Source organism: Crocodylus porosus, unplaced genomic scaffold (assembly GCF_001723895.1).
Source record: "Crocodylus porosus isolate Cpor-Errol unplaced genomic scaffold, CroPor_comp1, whole genome shotgun sequence".
NCBI lineage: Eukaryota > Metazoa > Chordata > Crocodylia > Crocodylidae > Crocodylus > Crocodylus porosus.
The window spans coordinates 40,765,985-40,792,700 of NW_017728949.1; the positions used below are offsets into that span (position 1 = coordinate 40,765,985).

Consider the following 26,716-nt stretch of genomic DNA (forward strand, 5'->3'; position numbering starts at 1 on the left):
GCAAGGAATTGGTTACCTGTAATTTCATTACTGCTGTATTTATGGAAACAGGATTTTGTGCTAGATTTCATATCTAAAAAGAACTTCAGTCTGTTAGTCCTCCCTTGCCAAAACAGCTCAGAAAGCCTAAAGTTTGGCAGATCCCTCAGGTCAAAAGGGGTAAGGCAGAGCTTAGCATTTTTATGGTGAGAATGTTTTAACTGCCCCTTACTCAGATGCTACGGTACTCAATAAACAATCTCCTTCTACTACAGAATGTATTGCTGTTTCCCTGTAAACCGGAGAGGATGTTTCAAACTGTGTGTTCTTGTTTTGGAGCTAGTGCAGTGGGTCTCAGCTGTTATTCCCATGAGCAGGTGGTGTAAACCAATAGCTCAATAGCTCTATTCTGTAAGTACCCTAGCAGGAAGCAGCATAGCTGTCCTCCGGGAGAGCCCTTGAAGAGATTCCTCTTGGTGTGTGTGCGGAGGGAAGCCAGGGAAGGACTACATGATGAAGTTCTACTGCAGACTCCTGTTGTTTTGCTCAGGTAAACTCTGAAATGAACCAAATGAAACAGCTGGTTCATTTAGGGGCTGATCCATGTCTTCTGTGTAGCACCACAACTTGCTATGTATAAACTGACTTGTTCTCATGTGTGTTAAGGAAATCAATATACTCGTAGGAAAGTTCTTTTTATGGACTGGCATGGTTGACGCTGAAAAACTGTTAAATAGTTGCTTGAAAGTGTGTGGTACCCGCTAAAAATATTCACATTTTAAAGACTTGCTTAAAATACATAAGCTGGAAAGTTTCATATTTAATCATGTATGCACTATTTTCAAGACGAGAGCTGCTTTTCCCCCTCTAAATACATTTTGCCATGCCATGCTCTAGTGTAGCACTAAAATTACATAGACATCTGTGGGGATTTTTAGTAAATATAATTTGAAATGCATTATATTATAACAAGCAACTCCTTTTATTTGTGGAGAATACTGATAGGAAAATGGAATTGATTGACAGCTGCATGTGTTGTACAGAGACTTTTCATAATTCCTATTAAATTTTCCCTTAAGAGACTAATTCTTTTTGTAATTTTAAATACTCTTCACCAAGCTAAAAGAAAAAAATACTTACTAGATTTCTGTCATGTCTTATTGGAATAGACCAGTATAGATAAATTTTGTTAATTGGATTCTTAAAATCCAATATAACTCTTGACCTAAATATGACTCTGTGATCATAACCTACTAGCTGAAATACGACACCAAATACTAATCTTCCTGCCCTAGAAGCAGGAAATGTTGATGCGTAGCAGGCTATCAGGTATACTTCCTGTTGATGTCATCCGAGAATTTTAACAGTAAGTTATTTCATTTCAGTAAATATGATCTGTTTGGAGAAGTGTGTTTCAAATAGCATAAAACATATAAGAATAGGAGCAGGGTAAGGCTGAGTTTGCAGAATCAGCTTAACCAGCTAAGAGCACCTCACTAAAACTCACGCAGAATCCAAAGGCTGAAATCCTGGCTCCACTGAACTGCAGGGCCCAGATTTCACCCAAAAGCCTATGTGAGGGTCAAAGAAAAGAAAGCACGAGGTTGGGATTTCCAAAAGCACTCACTGCTGAATTAACCCTCTTTCACTGGAATCATGATCTATTGCTTGCAAACATCACTGTTGAGGAACAGAAGGATTTGTGAAGCCTGTCTTTCTCTTCTGTATTGTGCTTTTGACACTGGCTTAAGCTCATGATATAATATACCTGTTCTCACAGATGGCCTTGTAATGTGCCTCTACGGAATTGTAGCTCATAAAACTACGCTCCTAGTGGCCACATCTATATGAGACATGGACTGCACAGTAGCCTAATACTACTGAGCAGTAGCATTACATGGCAAAAACCTTGATGGAATTTTATTACGCAGTAATATTAGTCTACTGTGCAGTAGCATCACAAAAAAAGATGTTCATTAGCATTACTGCCCATTAACTCAGGTTACTGGGCAGTCATTAGTACTTGGTTATACTAGTACTTGTTTAGTATTAGTATAACCAAGTACTAAATGACTGTACAGTCAGCTTCTTGTGCAGATGCAGCCAGTGAAAATGGCTGATAGTAGCTTATAATGTGTTCTTAATGCACTGCATGTTAGATGTTCCCAAACTGATGAGGGCTTGTGTTCCACATTATGCAAAATGTACAAGCTACTTCTACATAGTAACTCTTAGCTTTCTATCCATTCTGAACCAGATGTATACAATCACCTTCTAGAGAAGAACTGAAAAATCCATGGGAAGTAGACTGTAAAATAGTTCTTAAGGTTCTCATGACCATAAAATAAAAAAATGTGTGCAAAAAAATCTCTAAATTTGAGTATTTCTGTATACAATATTTACTCAAATACAAGATGAGGTTTTTTTATCCCAATCAGCATGCAAAAAAAAGTCCCTTCTCTTACATTTGCATACAAGGAAACCTTGTTAAATACAGTGTCTATTATTAAACTGCTACCATAAGCAGCATGTGCTCAGTAACGGAAACCAACTATGAAGTTGATTAAATGCAGGCAACAGTGAGCATGACCATAAAACACATGACCTGTATTGAGCAAACATTCTGATGGGAACCTTTTTTATGTACAAATTTTATTAAAAACACGCGTACCCTACCCTTATTAAGTATCCTTGTTTTACCAAAACTTTATCCCACAAAAACAACCATATATCCAAAAACATACAACTACATATATTAAACCCTTAAACGACATACATCAATCTCCCACAAAAAAACCATTACAGAACTCTTTTTCTTCATACAGAACCCCACGAAAAACTATTACCTCAGTAGCAACCTAAAATTCTCCACCTGAAACTCTCCCCTCCCCTCTCTCTTTCATCAGTGCTTTCTGTTGGTACAGTGAAACAAGTTTGTCCAGTCCTTTTTCCTCTATTTCTTGTCCACCTCTTCTTATCCAATCTCTTCTTTGTCCTGATCAATGTAATATTTCTTTCATGCAGCCTTAGCTTCAGGCACTCTCTTTCAGTGAAAGCCAACCCCTTAAAAATCCAGAGGTCTCTTACTTTACATAAACTAGTTTTAACACTTGCTCATAAAGTCCTTAATAATGTTTCCTCAGATCCCTTTGGTATGAGTCCATTTAGTATCATCTCCTGTGCTAACAAGTTTATTTTGGTGACGCTCAGAAAGCAGTGCACCCTTTCCCCCACTTCCTTTGCATATATACATTCCTCAAACATATGACCCACTGTCCCTTCTTCCCCACACCTCTCCTTTGGGCACCTTGATGAGCTTGTCAAGCTCTATCTGTGTTGCACCTCTCTCACCAGCAAGATATTTCTTACAACCATACATGCGAGATCATCATGTTCCCCTTTTAGTTGTTTACCTACCACCTCTCTCCACACCTTCACTTGTTCTTCTGGGAAGTTTCCCACTGGTACCATCCTGTCTTTCTCTCTCTTACCCCTTTCATCAATTTCTTACAATACTTCAGGACCTCTACCCCTACCTTCCCTATTTTATACCCCTGCACAAAACCTTCCATCCTGATGTAATGAGTGAGCAGTTGCAATGCCCATTGACTCTTCAAAAGTCTGAAAGAATCCCCATTTCCTCAAAATAGAAGCTGAGTGAAATTGGGTGATATGCACTGCTTTCCCCTCTCCCTCCATTAGCACCTTGCATACTGGTCTTACGTATTTCACATAGATGAACAATCTTAAATTCAGCAGCCCTTGTCCACCCTTCTCTCTTGCTTTATACAATTCATATCTAGTCAAACTTTCTCTTCTGGCATTCCAGAAGAACACAGGTATTTCCCTCTGTACTTTTGCTGTCTGCCGCCATTTCGGTGCATAAAAGTGTGTTCATGAAGTACCTGTGTTAAAACTTGCAGGAGTTTCAAAACAGGTAAAATGCATCAATAGTGGATGAAATAGTCCTAGGTACCCATAGTAATTTGCCTATATGCAAATTATTAAAGGTATGTTTATTTCAAAGTTGATGTTTTCAGATTTGCCCCTCATTTCCATGTGCTCAGAGAGAAAAGGGCCTGACAGTAAGGGATGTGGAGGGAAAGGGCTTCAGGGGTAAGACACTGGGAGGCAGCAGAGGGTAGGTACCTGACCACCCCAGACTTACTTTCCTTGTTGTAGCAGTTGGAGGAGTTGACAAATTCAAGGCAAACCTGCAATAAATAGATTTCTGAATTTGAAAATTATAACAAATTTATAAAATTTCTAAAAATAGATTCTAATTATTAGGGAGGTCACCTTTTATTCAACATCATCTTATATTTGAATAAATACGGTAGGTTAGCTCACTAGGACCTAGGAAGAGAAAATGAGATGAAAATTAAATAAAGATAATGTAATAGGTCTGTCTTCTCTGACGTCATGCAAGTTCTTTAACATAAAGTGAAAGCTTTTTCTCCTTTTTCATATGAATTTGAAATGGCTCAGTAGCATGTTGTAATATTTAAGATTTATATACTGAAGATATATACATAAAGCTAGATCAGTAGACAGGAGTAGACCACAAAAACATAGTACTAACATCTTCCTCATGCTCAACCGTGCAGAGAATCACTCCCAAAAACTCCCAGCATACAAAACATAAGCATACATTTGCAGGTGCAAAACAAGCCACCAGATGGCATTTTTAGATAAAACAAATGTATGTTATTCTTGCGTATATACTTTAAACCTCCAATTTTATGAGCCCAGACAAAGCTGTAGACCTAAAAAGAAAACAAATGAAGTGCCTTCATTTTAGTAAGTCTTTAGTTTACCCAGTTGTCCAAAATTATTTAATATATTTCTAACTGGGTGAGACAGAAATAGGAGTTTAACAAAGCCTGATTCCAACTTAGGGGAATTCTTAACTTTTTTTTATCTCCTAGTTAGAGCTGTGCATTATTCAAAACGTATTTACCATGCCAGGAAACACAGCTCAGAATTCGACTGGATGATTATACCTGCTAATTATGAAGTGACTATCGAATTGCTCATCAAGAATGAAGGGGGCAGGGGTAGGGGAAACAGAGCACCACCACCCCACACCACTGCCACCTCCCAGGACCAGGGGTAGGGGGGAAGCCTGCTCCACTGTCCCCTCTGTCCCCCTCCACCAGCACCCCACACCACCGCCGCCTCCAGCACCACTGGCCTTGCCCACCCCACACCCCCAGCCCTGCTCCTCGGAGGCAGCGGATCGCCGCCATGGCAGCAGGGGTGGAGTGGGGGGGTGAGGCCAGTGGTGCTCCATCCCCTCTGTCCCTGCTGGCATTGTGGCACTCTGCTCTCTAATTGGTTGTTTCACTAACCACTCAGAGTGTTCCAAGAGCATTACGGACAGACAGACGGACTAAGCCTTTTATTATATAAAGATGCATATTAAAAGGATCCATAAAATAATGAATGAACCTAATTATGTTTGCATTCCCTCACTGAACTAAAACTGATTTTACATCAGTATATCTGTATATGTGGCCTGGTACTACCTTGAACTGATGCCCTATCTTCTGTTCTGCAGCTGGTCTGGTACTGAGCTCTGAACATGAAACTCGTCTAGTTAAAGATTTATTCCAGAACTATAATAAAGTGGTGCGCCCAGTTGAAGATCATCATGATACAGTTGTAGTCACAGTTGGACTGCAGCTTATTCAACTTATTAATGTGGTACAGTATAAATTATTGTTCTCAACTCTTTAAGTTGGGGTGCTTGCAGGCCAGATCCAGCCTGCAGTATTATGTTGTCTGGCCCATGGGGCTCTCTGGAGGTCCAGAAATTTGGAGGTAGGGGAGTGGTGCCAAATCTCCAGACCCACAAGCAGCCATGAGCCTTGCATGTTGGATCTGGTACTTGATTGCAGCCTGCAGGGCTGGCCAGGGGGTGATACTGGGCTCCCAGGACTCAACCCCAGTGTGTGGGGGGCTAGAGTGGGAGTTCCAGGCCCCAGGGCCTGATCTAGCCTATAGACAGGCCCCATATCACTTACCTAGCCCGTGGGGGCAAAAGGTTGAGCGCCACTGTTTTAAGTGATTTGTCTTTTGTTCTGAATAACACCCTTTCTTCCTTAATCTGTATGTCTGCGGTTTTAAGGATGAAGTAAATCAAATTGTAACAACCAATGTACGCCTGAAACAGGTAACTCTTAATCTCATTAATCTTTGTATTCCAAACTGAACATATACAATGGATCAATTAAGACTATGCCAGTCTCCAGAAACTGATCTCTCACACACATGCTCATATGCACACACGATTTTCTGTGATAATTTCCTAAGCAAGTTTAGATGGATGTCATAGGTGACTGAGGGTTTCTTTCAGCAGCATAAGAACATGGCTGAGTGCCTAGGGCAGCAGCTGCACAGTTGGGCAGTGGTGATTTCCAGTTTCTGCTGTCACCATGATTGCAATTGTGCAGCTGTGGCAAAAGCTGTTTCCACCCCCGCTCCCCACATCCACCCCCATTGGCACCTGGGGAAGTAGCCTGTCTCTGCACCCTAGTTACACCACTAGTTTCTTTGTAAGACTATGGAACCTTGAATTTCCATTTGCCCTAAAGAGCCACTGAATAACATTGAGGTCTGTAGAGAAAAAGTGCATGAAAAATGTCTTCTTTTGATAGTGATTCAAGCAATGAATTAGTGTTAGAATTAGAATTAATCTCTTTTTAGGTTTTTAAGGAAAGTATTATGTATTTTTAAACAAGTATAAGGAAATGGTAGAGGTACACAAGTCAGTGCTTTTGGGCCTATTTACATGTGTCAAAGACAATTAGTAGCTTTTTAAAATATTTACTTCCAGCAATTCTGATTTTCATTAGCTACAATTCTTCTTCTTTAGCAATGGATAGATGTCAACCTAAGGTGGAATCCAGAAGACTATGGTGGTGTGAAAAAAATTCGTATCCCATCCAGTGATATCTGGCGCCCAGATCTTGTTCTTTATAACAAGTGAGCAGTCCAGATTGCATGCAGTCCCAAATGAATCTGAGCTTAAAGGAAAGACACCAGTGGTCAGGGGATTTTTCTGCTGTAGATGTTTGAAACTATTTATTAAATTGGTCTCTTGCATATTTATAGAGCTGAATATCTGCACACTGGGTATCCAGCAGTCTACTTCTATAACAGTGATGGACCTTGTTCTGCTTCCATCACTGAGCATGTCTCGGAAGAAGTTTTCTTATAAGCATGCTACCAGCTGGCCTGATTCCAGCATGCTGGGACTAGGGAAATAAAGAAGCAGAAAACATGTCCATTCTTTGACGAGCAAGAACAAATCCTTGCCATTCACCCATCCTTGTAGCATGATGACAGTGGAGTTGCACCTCAGTCCTGAATTTGATTCCTAGATTTTGTAATCAATGGGTCAAATTCTCCCAAGTTACACAAAAATAACTAGTGCCCAGCATTTTACTCTTTCTATGTTGTCTTCAGTTTAATGTTACGCTAAACATATGCCAATCCTGTCCATACCATTGTTAACGTCCTTTTCCTTTTGCAGTGCTGATGGTGATTTTGCTATTGTTAAAGACACCAGAGTTCTTTTAGAACACACAGGCCTGATCATATGGACACCACCAGCTATTTTTAAAAGTTACTGTGAAATTATAGTTACACACTTTCCATTTGATGAGCAGAACTGCAGTATGAAGTTGGGCACTTGGACGTACGATGGTACAGTGGTTATTATCAATCCGGTAAGAAACAATTTTATAAAGGGGAATATCAGTAGAGACTAAATATTTTGATTTGAATGTTTTCTGCTCATCCATCTTTAGGGAAGTCTGTGTTTTAAATTTTAACTGTAATCTTCTTTTGATTGACAAATAAACAGGCACCGGAATTATTTACTATTCATCTCAAAATGTAGAATGTATTAGGAAATATAAAACTGTATTAAACTCTACAGCAGTTAACAGCAGAACTAAAATTCTCAGCTCAGCATAGCTCCATTGGTGTCAATATAGCACCTAGACAAAGATATTAAGATTCATAAGTACAGGCCTTATCTCTTAACTTCAGGGTAACCCTCTTAGCTGTAGAAGCATTACAATATAGCATTATTGAACTAGAAAACAAGCACTTATAAATGGTTAGAGTCCTCCAACCCTACTTTAAAGCTATATAACATCATTAGTTACCTGTCCATACCCTCCCTTATTCACCATAGCAATTAATACTGAAGTCTCCAAATGCAACCTCCAGCTCTCATTCAAAATTGCCCTTTTGGTTTCCACAATTCTGCACACACTTGCCCTGCTCTGTTCCACAGACAACACCTACCTTTTTTCATTTGCGGACCCATAAAAAAGTTCGAATTGAGCTGAGGACCTCTTTGAATTGTGAGTGTGGTATATTCAGATATATTTGATTGATCAGAGTCATTTTTCATGGACCCTCTAGACATGGTCTGTAGAACCCCAGGGCTAGAGACAGACATTACACATAAACTGGTTTAACATAAACTGATTTGACAGACGTTACACACAAACTTATTTGGCTCAAACAGGTTTATGCAATGTCTGTCCCAGACTGCTTGCTGGTTTAAGTTTAAATCAGAGTTCCCCAGCATGCTGTTTGTACTGGGCAGGGCTCTCTGCTCCACAGCAAGGCTGGCCCCTCCCCTCTGTTCCCTAGCTGGAGCTCAGCACAGATTTGAAGGCACAGCAGGGTCTGCCTGGCTTCCCCGTGCCCTCTTCCCCTCCCCCTCTCACCCCTCACTGCTTAAGCAGAGATCCCTTCCTCCTCTCTGCCACAGCAGGAACCATAGCCAGCATGTGGCAAGCTATGTAATGGTGTCTGAACCTCTTTCCCTGTTCCTTTCTAAGCTAGTTCCTCTTGCTTAAGCTATTATGTTGCACATTTCCTTTTTTCCTTCAACTTGTTTATAGCTGACTCTCTAAAGGATTTTGTTGAACCACATTTAAAAAGCAATATATTAAAATAAAGTAACATAAAAAGGAAAGGTTGGTTTGCTTACAATACCAGACACAAGATTTGTTTATTAATCCAATGAGTCTGTGATGAGGTTGGATAACAATTCAATAAATCCAATTTTAAGAACTCTCATTTATCCTGCCAGGAGAGTGATCACCCAGATCTGAGTAATTTCATGGAGAGCGGTGAGTGGGTGATGAAATACTACAGAGGCTGGAAGCACTGGGTTCGCTATGACTGTTGTCCTAACACGCCCTATCTAGATATTACCTATCACTTCATCATGCAGCGTTTACCTCTCTACTTCATTGTGAACGTCATCATTCCCTGTCTGCTCTTCTCATTTTTAACTGGGTTAGTGTTTTATCTACCCACAGATTCAGGTATGTGTATTTATTCATTTTACTGCAGTAAGTACCTATTTAGGTACTGACAGAAGTGATATTTGTTGCATGATCAGAGCCTTGAAAGGACTCTACAGACTTGAAAGCCTTGACAGAAAAGCATGGCTGCAGAGTACTTTAAAAATGCCCAAACACATGACAAATTAACCCACATTTAATGGGGGTTCAGATAAAGGTGCTCCCAGGAGGAGTGCCTTCAGTAACTTCCATTTGTCCCTGCGATGCTGTCTGTAGGATGGGACAGGGGAAAGGCAGGAGAAGGAGCTCCAGTCTGGGGTTTGCCCAGCCTGAGCTGGAATGTGTAGGTGGGAAGATTGGAGCCACACCCCCAGGAGGGGGGCTCCAAAATACCCATTCCCCTTCCATCTCCTATCTACCTGCCCCCTCCACCCCCAGCACAGACTGGGCAAACCCCAGACCAGAGCTCCCTCCCCTGCCTTCTCCCCCTCCCATCCTGCAGACAATACTGGAGTTGGGGGCATGGCTAGGGGAGATAGGCTCCAGGCAGGCACCTCTTTCTGCTGGATCATCTCCAAGGTGGAGCTTGATTTCCCACCCCCTCAATCAAATAGTGAATGCTTATTGAGTTGGGGGAGTCACTGTAACTCGGGCACTCTGTAAAGCACCATGAGTTACAGTGGGGAGTTGCATGCCTGTCAGCACCCTTACTCTCAAAGGAACTCATGACAAATGCCATTCTTCACAACTGGCCTGGTTCTGAGAGATCCTCAGCAGCTATAACTCCCACTGAGATCAGTGGAGAGGTGCTCAGTGCTAGTGCTTGCCAAGATCAGGCCCATAGACTAGGATGATAACTATAGGCCTATCTTTAAAAGTTCTGAAACTGCTGGTTTTTGAGTAAATTAAGCTGATCCTGATCCTTTAGATCAGGATCAGCCTAATTTAATCAATGGCAAAATGTCTATTTAACTTCAGTGGCAGCAGGATTCAAACAATTGATTTTTGCCTTGTAATATATTTAATATATTAGCAGAATGCACAATAAACAAGTTAATGGTGCCATTGAAACCTTTGAAGTAGTGTGTTAGCATTCTGGGAGGAAGATTATCAGTTATTTTCAATTAGCTTCCCTGATGTCACAAATAAATTAGTAACCCTGGTTTCCTCCTGGCCTGTAGTGTGTCCCATGGTTAACCCTGAGGAAAAAAACATCTTTTTATTGCAATGCTTGCCTATGCAAAATTAATTTTAATCCATGTCTAGAGTTTTCCCTATCTGTTAGTAATTTAATTCCCTTTAATGAAGGACTTCAAGGAGAGGTTTTAAAAGATGACTTGCAACTAGACTGAATAGACAAATAGTATTGTATGGATTGGTTTTGTCATCCTTACTCCTTAAAAAAGTCTCAAAGACCAAGAACAAACGCTGTTTTGTCCATCCCAATGTAGGATTACCATGTTGCCACCTGGAGCAAAACTAAAACATCTAAAGGAACTGAGATCAATCCAGTGACAATTTGATATGTTCAGTTACTTAACTCCTACAGATCTTTGGAATACATGTAACAAAGAAATGGTCAGTGCTTTCAATCTGTCAACAGACCCAGGCATGCTGTGGCAGAGTCAAGCTTGAAGCTGAAGGATGCTTATAGAAGTGCAGTGAGGCTGCTCCGACACGCTGTGAGTACAGCATGTTAGAGCAGACTTGATTTACCGACTCTGCTGGAGTGTGGTAATTACCGTGCTCCAGCAGACTCCAACATCACATGTATCAGCATTCCTGTGCTGAAAAAAGGGGTGCTTTAACTAAACCTCATTAAAGCCTCCATTTTTCAGCAAAGGGATGCAGGTGCTTTAATTAGAACAGCTCTTGAAGCTGTTCTAATTAAAACGCCACCCACCTTCCCCCTCCCTCGGAGCCTGTATATAAATACCTGAAGGTTTTATCCAACCTTGGTTCTTCCATAGTGGTACAAGGACATTAGTGATGGAATAGCTTGATTTTCTTTTTTGGGTTGTGAGGTGTTATGAAATGGTATAAATGTACAACAGCCACGAGATCACATTTCTCTACCTGAATAACACTCTCTTCACTATATGTTGTTATGATGTTAACTGCAATGTTGCTCATTTCTTCATGGCAGGTGAGAAGATGACCCTAAGCATTTCTGTTTTGTTGTCTTTGACTGTGTTTCTTCTGGTCATTGTGGAGCTGATTCCTTCTACCTCCAGTGCAGTGCCCTTGATAGGCAAATACATGTTGTTTACCATGATATTTGTAATAGCTTCAATCATCATTACAGTCATTGTAATCAACACCCACCATCGTTCCCCAAGTACTCACACTATGCCACAATGGGTCAGAAAGGTGAGAATGATTATTTACTGACAATTTCTCTGTTTCAGCAAAGCACTGAATATTTCACTGTGAGGCTTTCTGATAAAAACAAAAACAAAAAACAAAACCTGAAAGCATTGGGGAAGTAAATACATTAACACTGTGTCAATTTTAAGAGATGGAATTAGAGCCAGTGTTTACTTACTCTTTACAGGGAGAAATATTGTATCGTACCTACCTTACCAAGACAACTCTAAGTAAAGTATCACAATCCAGGTAAAACTCTGGGCAGACAGTATCAGGGCCCCCCGCTCTTTTAAATAGCTAAATGGTCTGTGCATAGATAGACTTTCAAAGGAAGGCAGATGAGGCAAAAGGAGGTGCCATCAGCAAGCACAGAGAAAAGGAAAGAGGACACTTGTACTTGGTTTAGGTTAATTATGTAGCTCCTCATGAGAACATATGAACAAGGCTGCCCAGCTGGTGGCCTGCAGGCCAGTGCTGCTGCCTCTTCTGCTGATGTACAGCAGAAAAGGGTCTATGAGCAAGCTGCATACCACCAGTGCTGCCTCCATAATTGTGGGGCCAAAGAGATGGACACACACTACCTGTGCAGCCCATGTGGCAGGCAGCCATGTGCTGCCCATGCAGCAGAGCTCAGGGGGCTGTGCACTTCCACCACTGCCCATGCAGCAGGAAGACAATCATGGGGAGCTGCAAGAATCCCAGAGGCCTGCTCCTGCAGTGTATGACTCATGTGATATATGGTCCCCAGCCACCCTGAAGATGGATAGCCCTGCCATAGGACATCAGGCTTCATAATTTCTGCCCCATTCAGTGGCCAGTTTCATCAACCAGCCAAGAGGTCCATCTGCACCCGCTATGCAGAGTTTATGTGAGCTTACCCATGACAGCTCCCTACCCCATGCTGCAGGAGAGTGACTAACAGGACTCCAGCTGGAGCCAAGGGATTCTTCCCTGCTCTCCCATCACATTGCACCACTTTGCCCATTGGAAAGACAGGGAACCCTCTCACTTAAGCCTAAAACATGGCCACTGGACTTAGTTTCATACGTATGTTACCACAGGTTCTCTTCCAGGGAGACCAGGACCAGATTTGCTGACTCCAGCTATTCATTTTAACTCCTGGCTTGCATGCTCTAGCATTACACTATGTAAGACAGATGTGCTACACACCAAACTTGCTCTGAAAATTGTGCCTGACTCCCAATAGGAGAGAACTGTTGGATTTGCCCTGCAGTGTAGAAAATCTGCTGCAGAATGGGAGAAATTTCAAGGGCCCAAATCTATACATTAGCTTGACCTCAGAGAAAAAACCTCCATTGATTTAGAGAAACTTGAGATGATCCGTATGTGTGCATGAGTCTGTAAGTAAAACATGTGTAACAGGATAGCCATTGTGAAAAAGAAGCCAAAAGAATTTCTCTGCAATACATCTAGACACGATGAGTCAGATTCTCAGCTGTTGTGTTTTGACATAGCTCCACTGAAGTTAGTAGGACTGTGCTAATTTATGCTAATTGAGTATCTTGTCTGTCATATTACACTTCACTGAAATATGGATATATATTTTATTTAGCAGCAGAAAATTGTTTCCAGAAAAAATGTGCAACAAATTCGTGGATGAATGGGTCTGCCCCAGGGCATTTGATTTTTACAAGACAAGTAAAATGTGAATAAGGCATGAGTTATGGCATACTTCTGAACAAGGAATTTCTATCAAAACCAGCAAGGGACATTATTTGGTAGTTAGGAATTTTGACTTTGTCTTACTGATGTGACACTGAAGCAATCTTTCTAACCTGATCTTTTTTAGATCTTTATTGATACAGTGCCAAATGTTATGTTTTTTTCAACAATGAAACGGCCATCCAGGGATAAACAAGAAAACAGGATTTTTACAGAAGACATTGATATTTCCGAAATCTCTGGAAAACCAGGTCCTACTACTGTCAGCTTCCACTCCCCACTCACCAAAAACCCAGATGTGAAGAGTGCTATTGAGGGAATCAAATACATTGCGGAAACAATGAAATCAGACCAAGAATCCAAAAATGTAAGCCATTTTTTTGTACGATACATCTCTTGCTTTTGAAACAATGTAATTTCTGGCAAGAAATCTTGCCATTTCTTTCAAATGCACTTCACGTAGAGTGTCTGCCTTATTTCAGAATCCTGTTTTATTTTTCTTGATGTAGTCAATAAGGAATGATAAATAATAACTGCAAATGACAAGTGAATCTTGGCCAAAGGATTGTGTGGCTAACTTATTATACAGCACTGCTAATTTTTTCCAAGTGTAATACTTTAAGTGACAGAAGGAGTGATTGAGAGGACTTGAAACAGTGTCAAGGAAATTAACATTCCAGAAGAGTTTCTTACTATATCTTTGTTAAGTAATTAGCAGCTTACAGCATATTACCACTAAAAAGGTAGGGGGAAAAACCTAACAAAGTTAAGTGCTAACAGAAACACTTTTTTTACCACCTCAGAGTTCTTAAATGTGACCTGTAAATGTTAACTCCAACTATGACATACTATTATATTTTGTACTGGATACTCTAAATAATCCTTGTAAGAGAGGCACATAATAAGTATTTTTTAGAATATTTACATTTTCTATATCACTAGTCAAATGAAGGTACAGAAGCTCACAGAGATGGGTATGACAGCTTTTCCTTGAAAAATCTTGCTTTCCCGCCTCTCATAGAAAGTTAAGTATCTGTGCTGAAAACCAAAGTTGAGAGAGCCAGGCTGCAGGGAGTCATCATTAAAGACAGGATCATGACATGCTCGGTCCAATGTTTACATCATGTGCCTTTTACTGCTTTACTCCCAACACATGCTACTCAGAATGGCAGCCTAAATAGCACCTGGCCTAAAGGGCCTTGCAGTAGTCCCAGTTCTGGCAAGCATAATTTGGCAATCATTGTCCCCCACAGCTGTGGATGGGATTTAGGTCCCTATAAAAATGAGGGGCCTTTAGAAGAGGTAGAAACAGATTCATAGATTACTGCTGGGTGAAAGAAATGGAGCCATATGAACAATAAACTCTTCACTCTTTGACCAAACCAAAACATAGTTGCGGACAATAAATGTTTTGGCTTTATATTTTTAACACTTAAAAATACTGACATTGCCTTTTTAAAATAAAATTAAAATGTCATTTTGAAACATTTTAAATGAAACATTTTTAGTTTTTCCAAATGCAAACAAAGAAACAAACTAAACTATTTAGCCAAATTTGACCTAAAATGCATTTTCCCTTAGAAATGCACTTTTAGTGAATAAATTGTTCAATAAAAAAATCCCTTAGTTATAAGGGAACCATGACCTACAATGTTCACTCTAGAACAGAGGTGGGCAAAATATGGCCCGTGGGCCCACCAAGGGATTCTTTCTGACCTGTGGTGGGTCCCTCAGCCCCACGCAGCCCAGGCAGGGGGAGCCACCCAGGCTGTGGCACACATGGCCAGTCCCACTGCCCCCAGGCACATGGCAGGGTGGGAGCAACACAGCAGCAACACTTGACTTCCTGGCAATCCCTGTGGCAGCAGCTCACTCTGCCCGGCTGCCACAGCCAGTGTCTCTGCCATCACTGCTGGACCTGGCCCCACTGCCTGGGCACCCTGCCCACCGGGGTCCCAGGCTGGTTTCCATGGAGACCTCACCCACCTGCCTGCCCTCTCTGTCCAACACCCCCAGCAGTGGGTGCAGGGCAGATGGACCTAGGGCTGGATAGGATCAATTGCTGCTCCTGCTGAGCTGAGTCAGCACCCCTCTTCCCCCCCTCCCTGGCCCACAACAGCTTACCAAAACTCCTTAAGTGGCCCTCCCGTCCAAATAATTGCCCGTCTCTGCTCCAGAGGCTGCCTGCACATTGTATTGCACAGTGGAGTGTGACAATGGGGAATGTTCAAGAATTTTGGTCAGAAATACCAGGACAAATCCCTGATGTTATGAAATGTGCACTATGATCAGCCTGAAAGAGGGGGGCTCAACCCACAGCACATGGGCCAAATCCAGCCTATAAAGCCGTATCATCCAGTCCCCAGGGCTCTCCATGGGTCTGGAAATTTAGCAGAGGAGCAGTAGCAATTAGTACTGCCACCACTCCCCCACCACCAAATTACCAAGCCCCATATGGCTGGCTCAGCTCGAGCCCCACACACCAGGATCAGATCAAGGCAGGCAATTGCTGTGTGCTGGGATTAGGCTCACAAACCAGATCTAGCTTGCAGACCAGTTTGGCATTTCTCGTCCAACCTGGAGTGTAAAAAGGTTGGCACCACTGGCCTAGAACACATAAGACCTCTGGTTTTCAGGACTCAGTGAAAGGAAAGGATGAAGGATTAAGTCAGTCTGGATAGCATAGGTGTTTCAGAGCACTAACCTATTCCTGTCAGGAACATGAGTATTTTTCCATACTAATATTTGAAATCAGAAAAAACTCAGTAATTGCTGAAATGCACATAAGAAACATAGCTTCTAGGAATTTCTAACGATCTCTTTTCTTTTAATCCTAGGCTATGGAAGAATGGAAGTTTGTTGCAATGGTAATTGATCATCTTCTCCTCGGTATCTTCATGTTAGTTTGTATTATTGGAACATTAGCTGTATTTGCTGGTCGTCTTATTGAATTAAATCAGCAAGATTGAACATGATGTATACCTCTGGTCTGGGGAGCACAGTTTTATTGACAGCATTGTCTTTTACTGAATACATTCTATTGTGCCACCCATTGTATTCAGCCCAGCAGTCTGAAGTTTCCACAGACAAGAATTCATTCTCACTGGGAATAAATGGTGAAGATAAAAACAAATCTTCCACATTTAGCATGTCTGGGCCACTTCTTGAAGGCTTCTCTTTCAAAAATGCACATTTTTGAGCTGGTAGTTTGACAGGCCTGGGGAACAGTCTGCAACCTGTTTGGATACATTTTAATGCTAATTTTAAAAAACCTAAAATATATAAATAGAATGTTTACTTTAAAACAGCCTCAAAGCCAAATTTTGTCCCCAGCTGCAGCCTCCACCATTATCTGTCAATAAAGATAGGATTTTTTACTAACATGCTTTATCTGGGTTTTAAATCAGTATCTAAACTTTTAGGTTACAAGCTGATTTCAAAGCTCTGCTATGTGGGTTCTGTATTGGCAGCATCACAAATTAACCTTCCACTAGCAAGACATGCCACAGCACAAGGCTTAGAAATGCCATTGTTAAGCTTAGTTTTCAAACACTACTCAGAAATGGCTCATGATAAGTGCTTTTCTGTTCATGGGAACTCTACGTGGCTCTGTGTGGAGGAGGCAATTTTACTGTTAGGCAGTTATGGAGAGAATCCAGCCCAGTGCAGTGAATGCACATGAGCATTTTTTGCTGCCACACTTCCCTGGAGCCAGGGCAGGCACGGCTGCAGGTAGCAACTGTGGAGAGAGAATTTGCACCTTTGGCACAGAGCCCAGTTCCATGATTGGCTCAGAGACCCAATGTAAGGGAGCTAGCTGTTAGAAACAGGGCAGAAAGATGATCAGTATTTAAAGCAGTCCAGTAACACTAAGCCTTTTCATCTGATTGCAGAAGGCTGTTACCACCATAGTTTAGAACAAGAGCTCAGGAAGGACTGCTTGCAGGTAAATGTGTTGGCTTCCATTCCCCTGACCAGCCCCACAGAGTTCCCTGAACAAAGCCTGGAATTTTATCTTATATACAAGGGGAGTTTTACACAGAAAATCAAACAATAAACCTGACTCCCATCTGGCATCCCTCAAGTGAATCAAACTTGCATGAAGTTGGATTTCCATAACTAGATGTACCAGGTCTTCTCTCCGAGCCCAACATCAGATTCCCTTGCATGCCTCCCTCATTGCAGTCTTCCAGTCTCTACTGAATGAATCATATAAGTATATGAATTCAGCCTCTACAAATAAATTCTAGGTTGAGGGATTTTTCTTAAACAGTTTGTTGCGAATATTAGTCAAAATTCTAGCTATGTTGATTTTTTGTTATTTTGATACACAGATAGCATGGTATTTGTTTGGTTGTTTAGAACTAATTTGTGAAGATTTGTATTTCTGGTCAATATTTTTTATGAATATTCTCTAATATTGACTTAAAATATGTTCAATTCACCTGCTTTCATTTTGTTCACTGATTTATTATCGGGAAATGTACACAAAAAGGGTGTTGAACATGGGGGAAGAGAATCAAGTTGTTTATTTGATTATATATTCAGAGCTTGAGCATACATGACTTGATGTATCCATCTAATTAAAATCAAGAATCTCACTTTAATCAGAAATCAGAATGTTATTCCCTGAAAGTGTCTGGGTGCAGGTTAGCCCAGGGTACTTGGACACAAAACTTTTTATCTTTAGATTGCTGGCTTCAGTCCAGTTCAGTTGATTCATAATTGTTTGGTGACTGTTGGTTTTCCTATGTGCAGACCCAGCTTCTATAATTTTTAATTATAAAGTGCCATGGAAGTGTGGCCTCTGGCACATGGCCCTCCTATGGCCAGTCTGCTCCGCTTGTTAGTATGGAATGGAGGGGAAAAGCCATGGCCCTGATTCCCCACTTCTCTGTCATCATGGCTGGTGCCATGGAAGTCCTGAGCAGTCCTTGCATCAAGGTGAATGGAAAGACTGGAACTGTGACAGGGCCCTATGCAGGGCATAACTCCTTGTACTCTCCTTATCTGTGCATCCCACACAGCAGCTCTTCAGCATCCAGCTCATATTAATATGGAAAGAAATACTCAAGCAGTTATGGGACAGCTGACTGGCTACATGCTGCTGGCTCTCTCTTTACAGCTACTAAAAAGTGTTAAGAAAAACTTTAAATCCTTAGTTTCCCTTGTGCTTATTTTCCGCATCTTTAGGTGCCACAGATTATTATGTGACTGCAAATGGGAGGGAAGGTCTGTGTCATCGAGTGGGAGGCATGGTATCCATGAAACAGTCTCTCCATTAAGACATGCTTTACACTAGAAACATTGACATTCAGTCACCATTTTAATGAATAACTAATAATTTTGGGTGCCTTAAGTTTTGGGCTGCTCGTTTTGACATCTTAAGGTCTGTCAGCACAGTAGTGCGGTATAGTTATTCAAGCTACTCACACAAGAAGCAGTGTGACTGTACTAGCACAAAGTTCATTCGTTTTTCTTAAATTAGTGCAGATGGAACTCCGTGTTCAATGGGGTTAATTAGCTGAAGTGGAACCCTGTGCTTTGACAGATAGACTGCTTGATTTAACTAGCTTGGTGATCTCTACTATGCAATGAGGGTGTAGGGTCAATATTGCCTTGGGGCAGTGATTCTCAACCAGGGTTCTGCAGCACCCTGGCGTGCCTTGAGAGCCTCTCAAGGGTGCAGTGGGATGCCGCACAATGTTAGCACAGTTACAAACATGCTACACAAGATAAACCCAGAGTTTTTAAGTAGGAATCCATGGCATTAAAACATTCTGCCTTGTGGTGGGCCTTCTGAGTTTTTTGCAACAGAAGAAACATTCTAGTATTTTTCTGCACTCAAAAAAGAAAAGAAGAATGAAAACTAAGAGCTGACATTTTCTGAGGGGTGCCTTGAATCTCAGACTGCTGAGAACCAGTATTCCAAAAGTGCGAGAACCCCCTGGCTGAAAACCAACCCTTAAGAGACACACACACAGAGTACTGAAAATCAAAAAGGCAAACCTGACCCTGATCCAACTCCCTTTGAAGTCAGCAAGAAAAATTACCCCATCCATTAGTACTGGATTATGCCCTAAATGCAAAACATTGTTTCCTGTCCTCTGATAGTCCATGCATGTGGTGTGTTAGGTTTCCATGAATACCACCCCCCCAAACTTGCATACATCATGCATTCTTGTGAAACATTGTTTCCTTTTAAGTATGTTTCCTAAGGGAAAACCACTCAACCAGTGTTAACAATATTAATGTTAAAGCAACAAGGAATGTTTGTAAAGGTACTATTAAAACCAATAAAACTATCATTGTTAATGCATTTGTTTAAGCCTGTGGTACCAGAAGAATCTCAGGCGTCGTTACCATCATGTTACTGCTAGATCAGGAACGAAACAAATTGGCAAGAGTATCGGGAAATCTTATTTTTCTCCTACAGAGGCTCTACTTGGCATGCGTAGATAGAGAATTCAGTCCCCAGTGCTGTTCAGAACGTAATTTAATAAGCATGCAAGTCAAATTAGAAAAATGGACATCTCTGTATACAGCTTGATTATGTTGAGTCTGTGGAAAATCTAATATAGGCAGATATTTTAAATACGTTTGACACAACTGTGAAATAAAACTACACCATTTTGAGCAACAGAAAATAAGCAAAGCAAACCTACAGTAGTTTTTCAAATGTTGGACAGCAGCTCACTCTTGTGGTAAGACAGAGTACTGCTGCTGTCATGAGTGGTTATTGCAGAATTTTTAGTAAATATTGACCTGATGTAAACAACAAATATATATTGTTTTCTTGAAGATAACACAATATGAGATTCTCCCTCTGGTGGTTTTTCCCCCACAAAATGAACTGAAGTGAAAGGGAAAGGATTTAAATGAATTGCTACTTATTCAAGATAGCTGCTTACATCAGCAGGATTGCTGTGATAATTACTGTAAAGAACTTTCAGCCACTTTAATTTTAAAAACGTTCTGAAGAGAATATGTGAGTTGTTCTGTCAGAATACATTGTGTGTTTGGCTGAAAATATGCAACATACTCTGGATAAATTCATCTGTACTGTGGTTTAAAGCTCTGTTGAACTATATTCTTGGTATTTTCTGTCTGAGCATTTTTTTAATGAGCAGCAACCCCAAAATGGCACCTGAATTTGCTGTCTGACTTAGTCTTGCCATTTGCAACCAATGTTCCAATGGTTTCAAAAGAGAAGAATCAACTGAATTCCTTTTGAGCAGAAGGGAATCTCCCCCTTGAACCTTGCCATCCTCTTATACTGTGGAATAATTAATTCCATCACTTCTAATTCCAAGAGTGGATGAGAGGGAAAAAATGTATCGACCCAAAGACTCACCTTTGGTAAGTCAGCACACCAAGCCTTGGGTTTACCCAAAAACTGCATGTAGCCACCCTATGCTCACACTATCTAGAGTCTTCCACTGGTGAGCTGTGACCACAAATTAAAAATAATGCCCTTTTAAAACAATGGTGTTCAATGTTAACATCAGGAACAAAAGATAACATTAAAAGGGGGGATTTGAAAACAAAAGATATCTGTGCACATGCTTATGCTACCTACAGTTTAATCATCCTGCTGATGGGGACCCTTGGCAATCAAATTTTCCCCTGACTTTCACATGGCAAAGTCTAGATTTTCTGTCTCTAAATCCTAACACTCTTCTTGAGGACATTCTCCTTTCACAGGAACTGTGACGGGTCTACAGGCCTCATGAGGGGACCAGGAGGGAAACAGGTAACTAGGCAACTGGGGATTGGGCACTGCCCAGTCAAGATACAAGGCATGACAGGATTTCAGATATAAAGGGCCAGAATGGAAGTCAGAGAACCATTAATTTGAGGGTGAGTTTGTATGCAGGCAGCTGGCTGGGCTGAGATCAGGTAGCTGAATTGCTGATAGATTTAGGATTGACAGTTCATGGACAAAGTACACCCGGGTGGTTACATGCTGGAAGACTGACTCTGACAGGAATCAGAGACTTTGTAGAATCAGTCGCTGGCCCTGACTGGAAGCTGGCTTGGGGAACGATAGAACAGAGGTAAAATGGAGATAAAAGGGGATGTGGATTCAGAAAACAGATTAGACACATTCAGGGAGAACAGGCTCATTAATAGCTGTTAAATAGAATAATATGGGATGTATCCTCTGACATCCCTAGACCAATGATGGTTGATGCTAGGGAGGGTATTATGGAGGATGGGTTACACTGTACATGTTATATAAATATACTCTCCTGCTAAAGCACCTACCCCATGCCACTATCAAAGAGACGATACTGGGATAGATGAATAAGTGGGCTGACCCAGTAGGCATTTATGTTCTTAACCCCCTGCCAAAATCAATCCTTGGGAAACCTGCCTACCTAGCCAACAGGAGTTCACAACAGAGGACCAAAGCAAATGGTTCTTGCATGGTGTCTCAAGTGTTTGCTGAGATTAACCTCTCCCTTCTTGGAAGCCTCTCTTGACAATCCTATTGAATTAAATGAAGGTATGTAGGTAGAAGATAATGTCAAAAGAACCCAGTCCGCCCATTATTCTTAATTTAAGGGCAAATCCAAATTGGTCCCGTGTGGAATTTCTCAATCCACATTCTTTCCTGGTGACTTGTACCACTTCCCACTGCTCTTCTGTGCCTGAATCCTTTGGAATGACTTGGGACATGCAGCTTTTAGTGACAGGCTAAGCCATCTAGTACTCTCAGAAGTGAGGGTAAGTGACCAGGAACTGTGTGCATCTTGGAAAATTGTCTTCTTTTCCACAACTTTAACCAAGGAAGGAGTAACCCAATTCCTTTAAAATGCACTTTACTAAGAATGCTTATACACCTATGCCCCTTGCCCTCAACAAATAAGAGGATACTGAAATTATTGAAATTATAGCCCAGTTTCCAGTTCATATAAGCCAAAGATACCAGCAAGGATAAACAGATGTTTTTTTTCTCTACGAGGAATTTTTTTTTGAGGAGAAAAAATAAACACCCCTAAACCGTATTTGGTATAATCTTGTGCACCCTAAAGGGACAACACTTATTCTATTAATGACAAGAGTTGATTTTACCCAGAGGGGACTGCCATCAGAGGTAGGGAAATCATCCAGCCTTCCCTTCCTGGCTAGTGGAATTTTAGGATTTGACTGTCATTATCTTGACAAAGAGCCAACTCCAGCATGTCATTGCTTCAAGGTGGAATTACACTCAGATGTTGCACTTTAATCTCTCCCATTCTGACTCACCTTGCAACCTCTCTGTTTTCCTAAGTGCTATTACATCAATCCCTTTATAATATCATAACCAGTCTAACCTGCTGTTTATGTGTAACTAGAGGTCTTCTAATTTCTATCCCTACAATATCTCCTTAGAATCTTTAAACTCTATTCTCTCCAACTTGTCTATCATTACAATAGCCTAATTTCAAGATCCTACATCCAGTATCGTAGTCATAAAAAATAATGCCTGTACAAACCCCTTTTATTCAGACTCTACGGCAAATTACATTTGTGCAACTTCATTACTTTCAATAGGCAGAATTACGTTCTATTTTACTAACAAATCTCTCATTGGGCATGTGAGACCACAAACCAGATCCTACATTCGTGTTTCCTCTGCATTAAGAACAAGAGAAAAAAGCAAACAGAGAAATCCTAAAGTTGGTGCTACAGTAAATACACAGGAAATGCAGATCTGCAGGTGCAGTTTATACAGGGAGTTGTATTCTGAGTAATTGACTCACATTTTTCAATTGATAAAGCAGTTCTTGTTCACTTCCATGCTTTGCTTACAACACTGGTTTATGACCGTAATACAGCTTTTGCCTGATAATTTCTGATTTTTTAGCTATGGTCCTTTTTCTATTTTCAGTTTTCAGAGACCTTTTAACCATATTACCCATATTATTCTCCCTCCCTCGCGTTCTATTGTGCCTTGAATATTTTACCTTCAGATATTTTCAGCTATTCCTAAACTCTCTTCTTCATTAACACTCATTCTGTCTAAGGGCCCTGACCCCCTAACTCCTAATGGGGTTAATTCTGCATTTTAAAAAGTCCATTATCCTTAAAAGGATTCCAAAGCAGGAGTTCCCTCCTGCATGTGCCTGGAAGCTGCAATCAGAATGTGCTACTGCTCTCAGTATTCACAATGCAAATCAACTTTTGCTGGCCTACTCAGCCTGTTACATCTCAGATGTGTAAAACACAGCTGAGCTGAAGAGGATATGGTAGAATGAGCAGGAAAGTGACAGCTGCCAACTCTAAGTGTCTGATCATGAGCTCAGATATGTCAGACTGAAAGTATTTCCTTCTGATCATTCAGCTGGGACAAATAATTGGAACAGTTTACTAGTCCTGTAGCACTTGCTCAGGGCCTGATGAAGTGTTTCTTTTTCCAGCAGTTCATGAACTACTGGATATTAGAAAACAGGAGTCAGTTAATACATGCAAGTGTTGAGAATTAATGTAACAATCTGAATGTTTTCCCCAAAGCTTCAGTTGCTTTTTGCTCTTTGCTGCAGTTGCCTTTTGCTCCAGGGCTAGGGACAGAACTTATGCATAAACCAGTTTAAGTGATCAGAAACTGGTTTAAACCTGTAACAGAACAGAAATTCAGTGCACATAAACCAGTTTCAAAATGACTGAAACTGATTTAAGATAAACCTGGCTGAATGTCGCATCAGGCTTAACTGATTTAGGTCAAAACGGTTTATGAAACTTCTGTCCTGGACCCCTTCCTGGTTCAAGTTAAATTACGGTCCCCCAGCATCCCTGCATGCTTTGCAGCCCTAGGCTCGGCTGTGCTGCCTGTTCCAGAAAGCAGGGCTGGCCCCACTCCAGTGATCCCTAGCTAGAGCAGTGAGGGCTGGCTGACAAAGGGGGAGGGGAGGGGAAACCCTGGCTGGGGTCTGGAGCCAGGGAGGGGGGTTAAATTTCCCTTCCCCCAGTCAAACTTACTACTGGCTGCAACTGCGTACTACAAATCCCATCTGGAAGCAGGAAGAGGAATTGATGAGCAACCCTGCAGAGTCCTGGTATTGTAAGTCTGGACTGCAGATCCCAGAGACCTCAGGGGCAGCATGAAGGGGAAGTGAACACGTGGCCTAATAGCCACGCTCTAGCGTCCCCTGGCTTCTGGCCTGAGCTACTGCAGGCATGTGGCTGCATTTCCTGAATCAAAGGTAAAGTCTGTTCACTTTTGTTTCAATTTAATCTGTGCAGCTTAGACTAACCTGCAAAGATTGAATCAATTCAGTCTCAGGCTTTTTGATGCCTGTACTTAGCCTAGCACTTATGGTGCTACTGACTAAGCAGTTCCTGTTTCCATATTTAAGGGGAGTCACAACAGTATATTGCATTTAAGTATAAGAAATATTGGACTTAGAGGGGATGAAGGGGGAAAAAGGTAACAGGATTCAAGTTGCACTCTGTGGTACATAAGCATTGTTCTGAAACTGGGAAATGGGAGGCAATTCACTACTAAGACTTTGTTTGCAGCTCTGAACTACTACATTTTGACGCCATTGCTGGTATAATCCTTCTGGCACTGGAGATTTCAAACAGCAAATCTATGTAACTTTTGATCTCAGGATACATATACCAGCATATTAGGACAGCATAGGAATTTGAGCAGTAACTCATTGTGATCCTGTCACCCTAAAAATATGTTTTGAGACAGCTAGGTATTCTCCACATTTGTAAATCGGGTTTCAGCCTTGGGTGACCTCCCCTTTTTGGACACTCACAAGGTTTCTGTAGTTGGACCCAGTCCCTGGGTCTCATGCTCTTTTTCTAGCTGGATCTATACAGAATCTAGGCCAGGATTGTCAAACATATAGCCCGCAGGCTGAATCTGGTCCTCAGAGCCCTATAATCTGGCCCCTGGAGCTGCCTCTTTTGCTGTGTTAAACCGTCCTTGATTGCAGTGCCTGGAATATGCCCCAGCAGCAGTGCTTGCTGGGGCCAGGTCCTGGGCTCCAGTGCCTGTGGACTGGCCCAAGCAGGTGCCACCTGTACTGGATCAGATATGCAGGAGGCAGGGGGAACGTTCATGGGCCTCATCTGGCCCATGGGCCTGGCCCTACACGATTCATCCAGCCTGCAGGGCCAGATGTGTTTAACACACTGATCAGGGGTCTCTGGGCCTCTAGGCATATTCCTAAGGTATAGATTTTCCCTCTCACTTCCTTTCCTGAGAGGGACTGATTGGTCAGCTGCATTAAGTCAGATCTCCCTGTAGCCGTTACACAAAGGCCCACCAAATCCCTGGTTTACTTTTCAGTGTTTGTGTAATAAATGACAACTATGGGGCAGTGCAAGAAAGGAAGACATGCCACTTGGCAAAGGTATTTCCTGAACCAATTACAGTTTACTCCCAGATAAAAGACAAAAACTTATAGATATCTATAAAAGATAACAAACTTGCAAGCCAACCCATGCAGCCAGAGTCTTTACCACTACATAAGCCCTTTAGGTTTTGATTTCAAAGAATCTCATCTCCTGCATAACCTTGCCTTCTTGTTCCAGCCTCAAAATAGTCTCGGACAGACTCTTTTTTATCACTCCTTTTGTCATCCCTTTCAGGTCATTCTCCTTACCAGTTTCAAACACTTCATGGCGTAACCTACTGTAACAAGGAAAACTGGGTTCCTTTGAGTGGGAGCAAGCCTATTATCCTCAGGTTCTTCCACTTGAATGGCAGATCTTGTAGGCTAATACCTCTTGAGGACTTAATCCAAGATGAACATTAAAGTTAAGTACAGACATTCAAAAATCCCAAGCCTGATTTGATTCAATCTTTGCAGGTTAGTCTGACCTGCGTGAATGGAACTGATTTGCAAGTGAACAGAAATTCACTTTTGATTCTGGAAATGCAGCTACATGCCTGTAGTGGCTCAGGCCTGAAGCTGGGGAAGCACTAGAGTGAGCCCTCCCTTTCCTTCTGCACCAGCTGCAAGGCTAGAGGGAAGCTGACCTGGGGGACAGTAATAGCCAGGCCCTGGCTTGCCACTGAGTATGACTGGGTAGGGGTTTAAACCCCCTCCATGGCCTGCAGGGACCCAAGCCAAGTTGTGCCTGGAGGTGGAAGAGGGAAGCAGCCCTTACCAGGCTTATCCCTGAAGGCGTGGGGCAGGTCCAGACATCAGCCAGAGCAGCACCTCAGGCAAAGGGAGGGCACAGAGGGAGATTAAACCCCCCTGTCTCCCCCTTTCCCATGGGCACAGGGACCCCAGTCGGGGTCTGCCTGGCTTCCTGCCCTACTGACCACTGACATGGCAGGGGGTGTGGCCAGAGCCAGGCCCCACTTTTCCCAGGGCTGGGGCTGGGGCTGAGCCAGGCCAGCC

The 26,716-nt window shown here is 41.8% G+C and overlaps 1 protein-coding gene across 1 annotated transcript; it reads left to right on the forward strand.

Moving 5' to 3' along the window:
• The first annotated feature begins 442 nt into the window (after positions 1–442).
• Positions 443–18,330, forward strand: CHRNA1 (cholinergic receptor nicotinic alpha 1 subunit). Its single transcript, XM_019554696.1, has 9 exons — positions 443–529; positions 5,540–5,685; positions 6,110–6,154; positions 6,857–6,966; positions 7,517–7,712; positions 9,098–9,335; positions 11,461–11,684; positions 13,492–13,731; positions 16,202–18,330. The coding sequence occupies exons 1-9, from the start codon at positions 490–492 to the stop codon at positions 16,331–16,333; spliced, it is 1,371 nt and encodes a 456-aa protein (XP_019410241.1). The 5' UTR covers positions 443–489; the 3' UTR covers positions 16,334–18,330.
• The last annotated feature ends 8,386 nt before the right edge of the window (positions 18,331–26,716 follow it).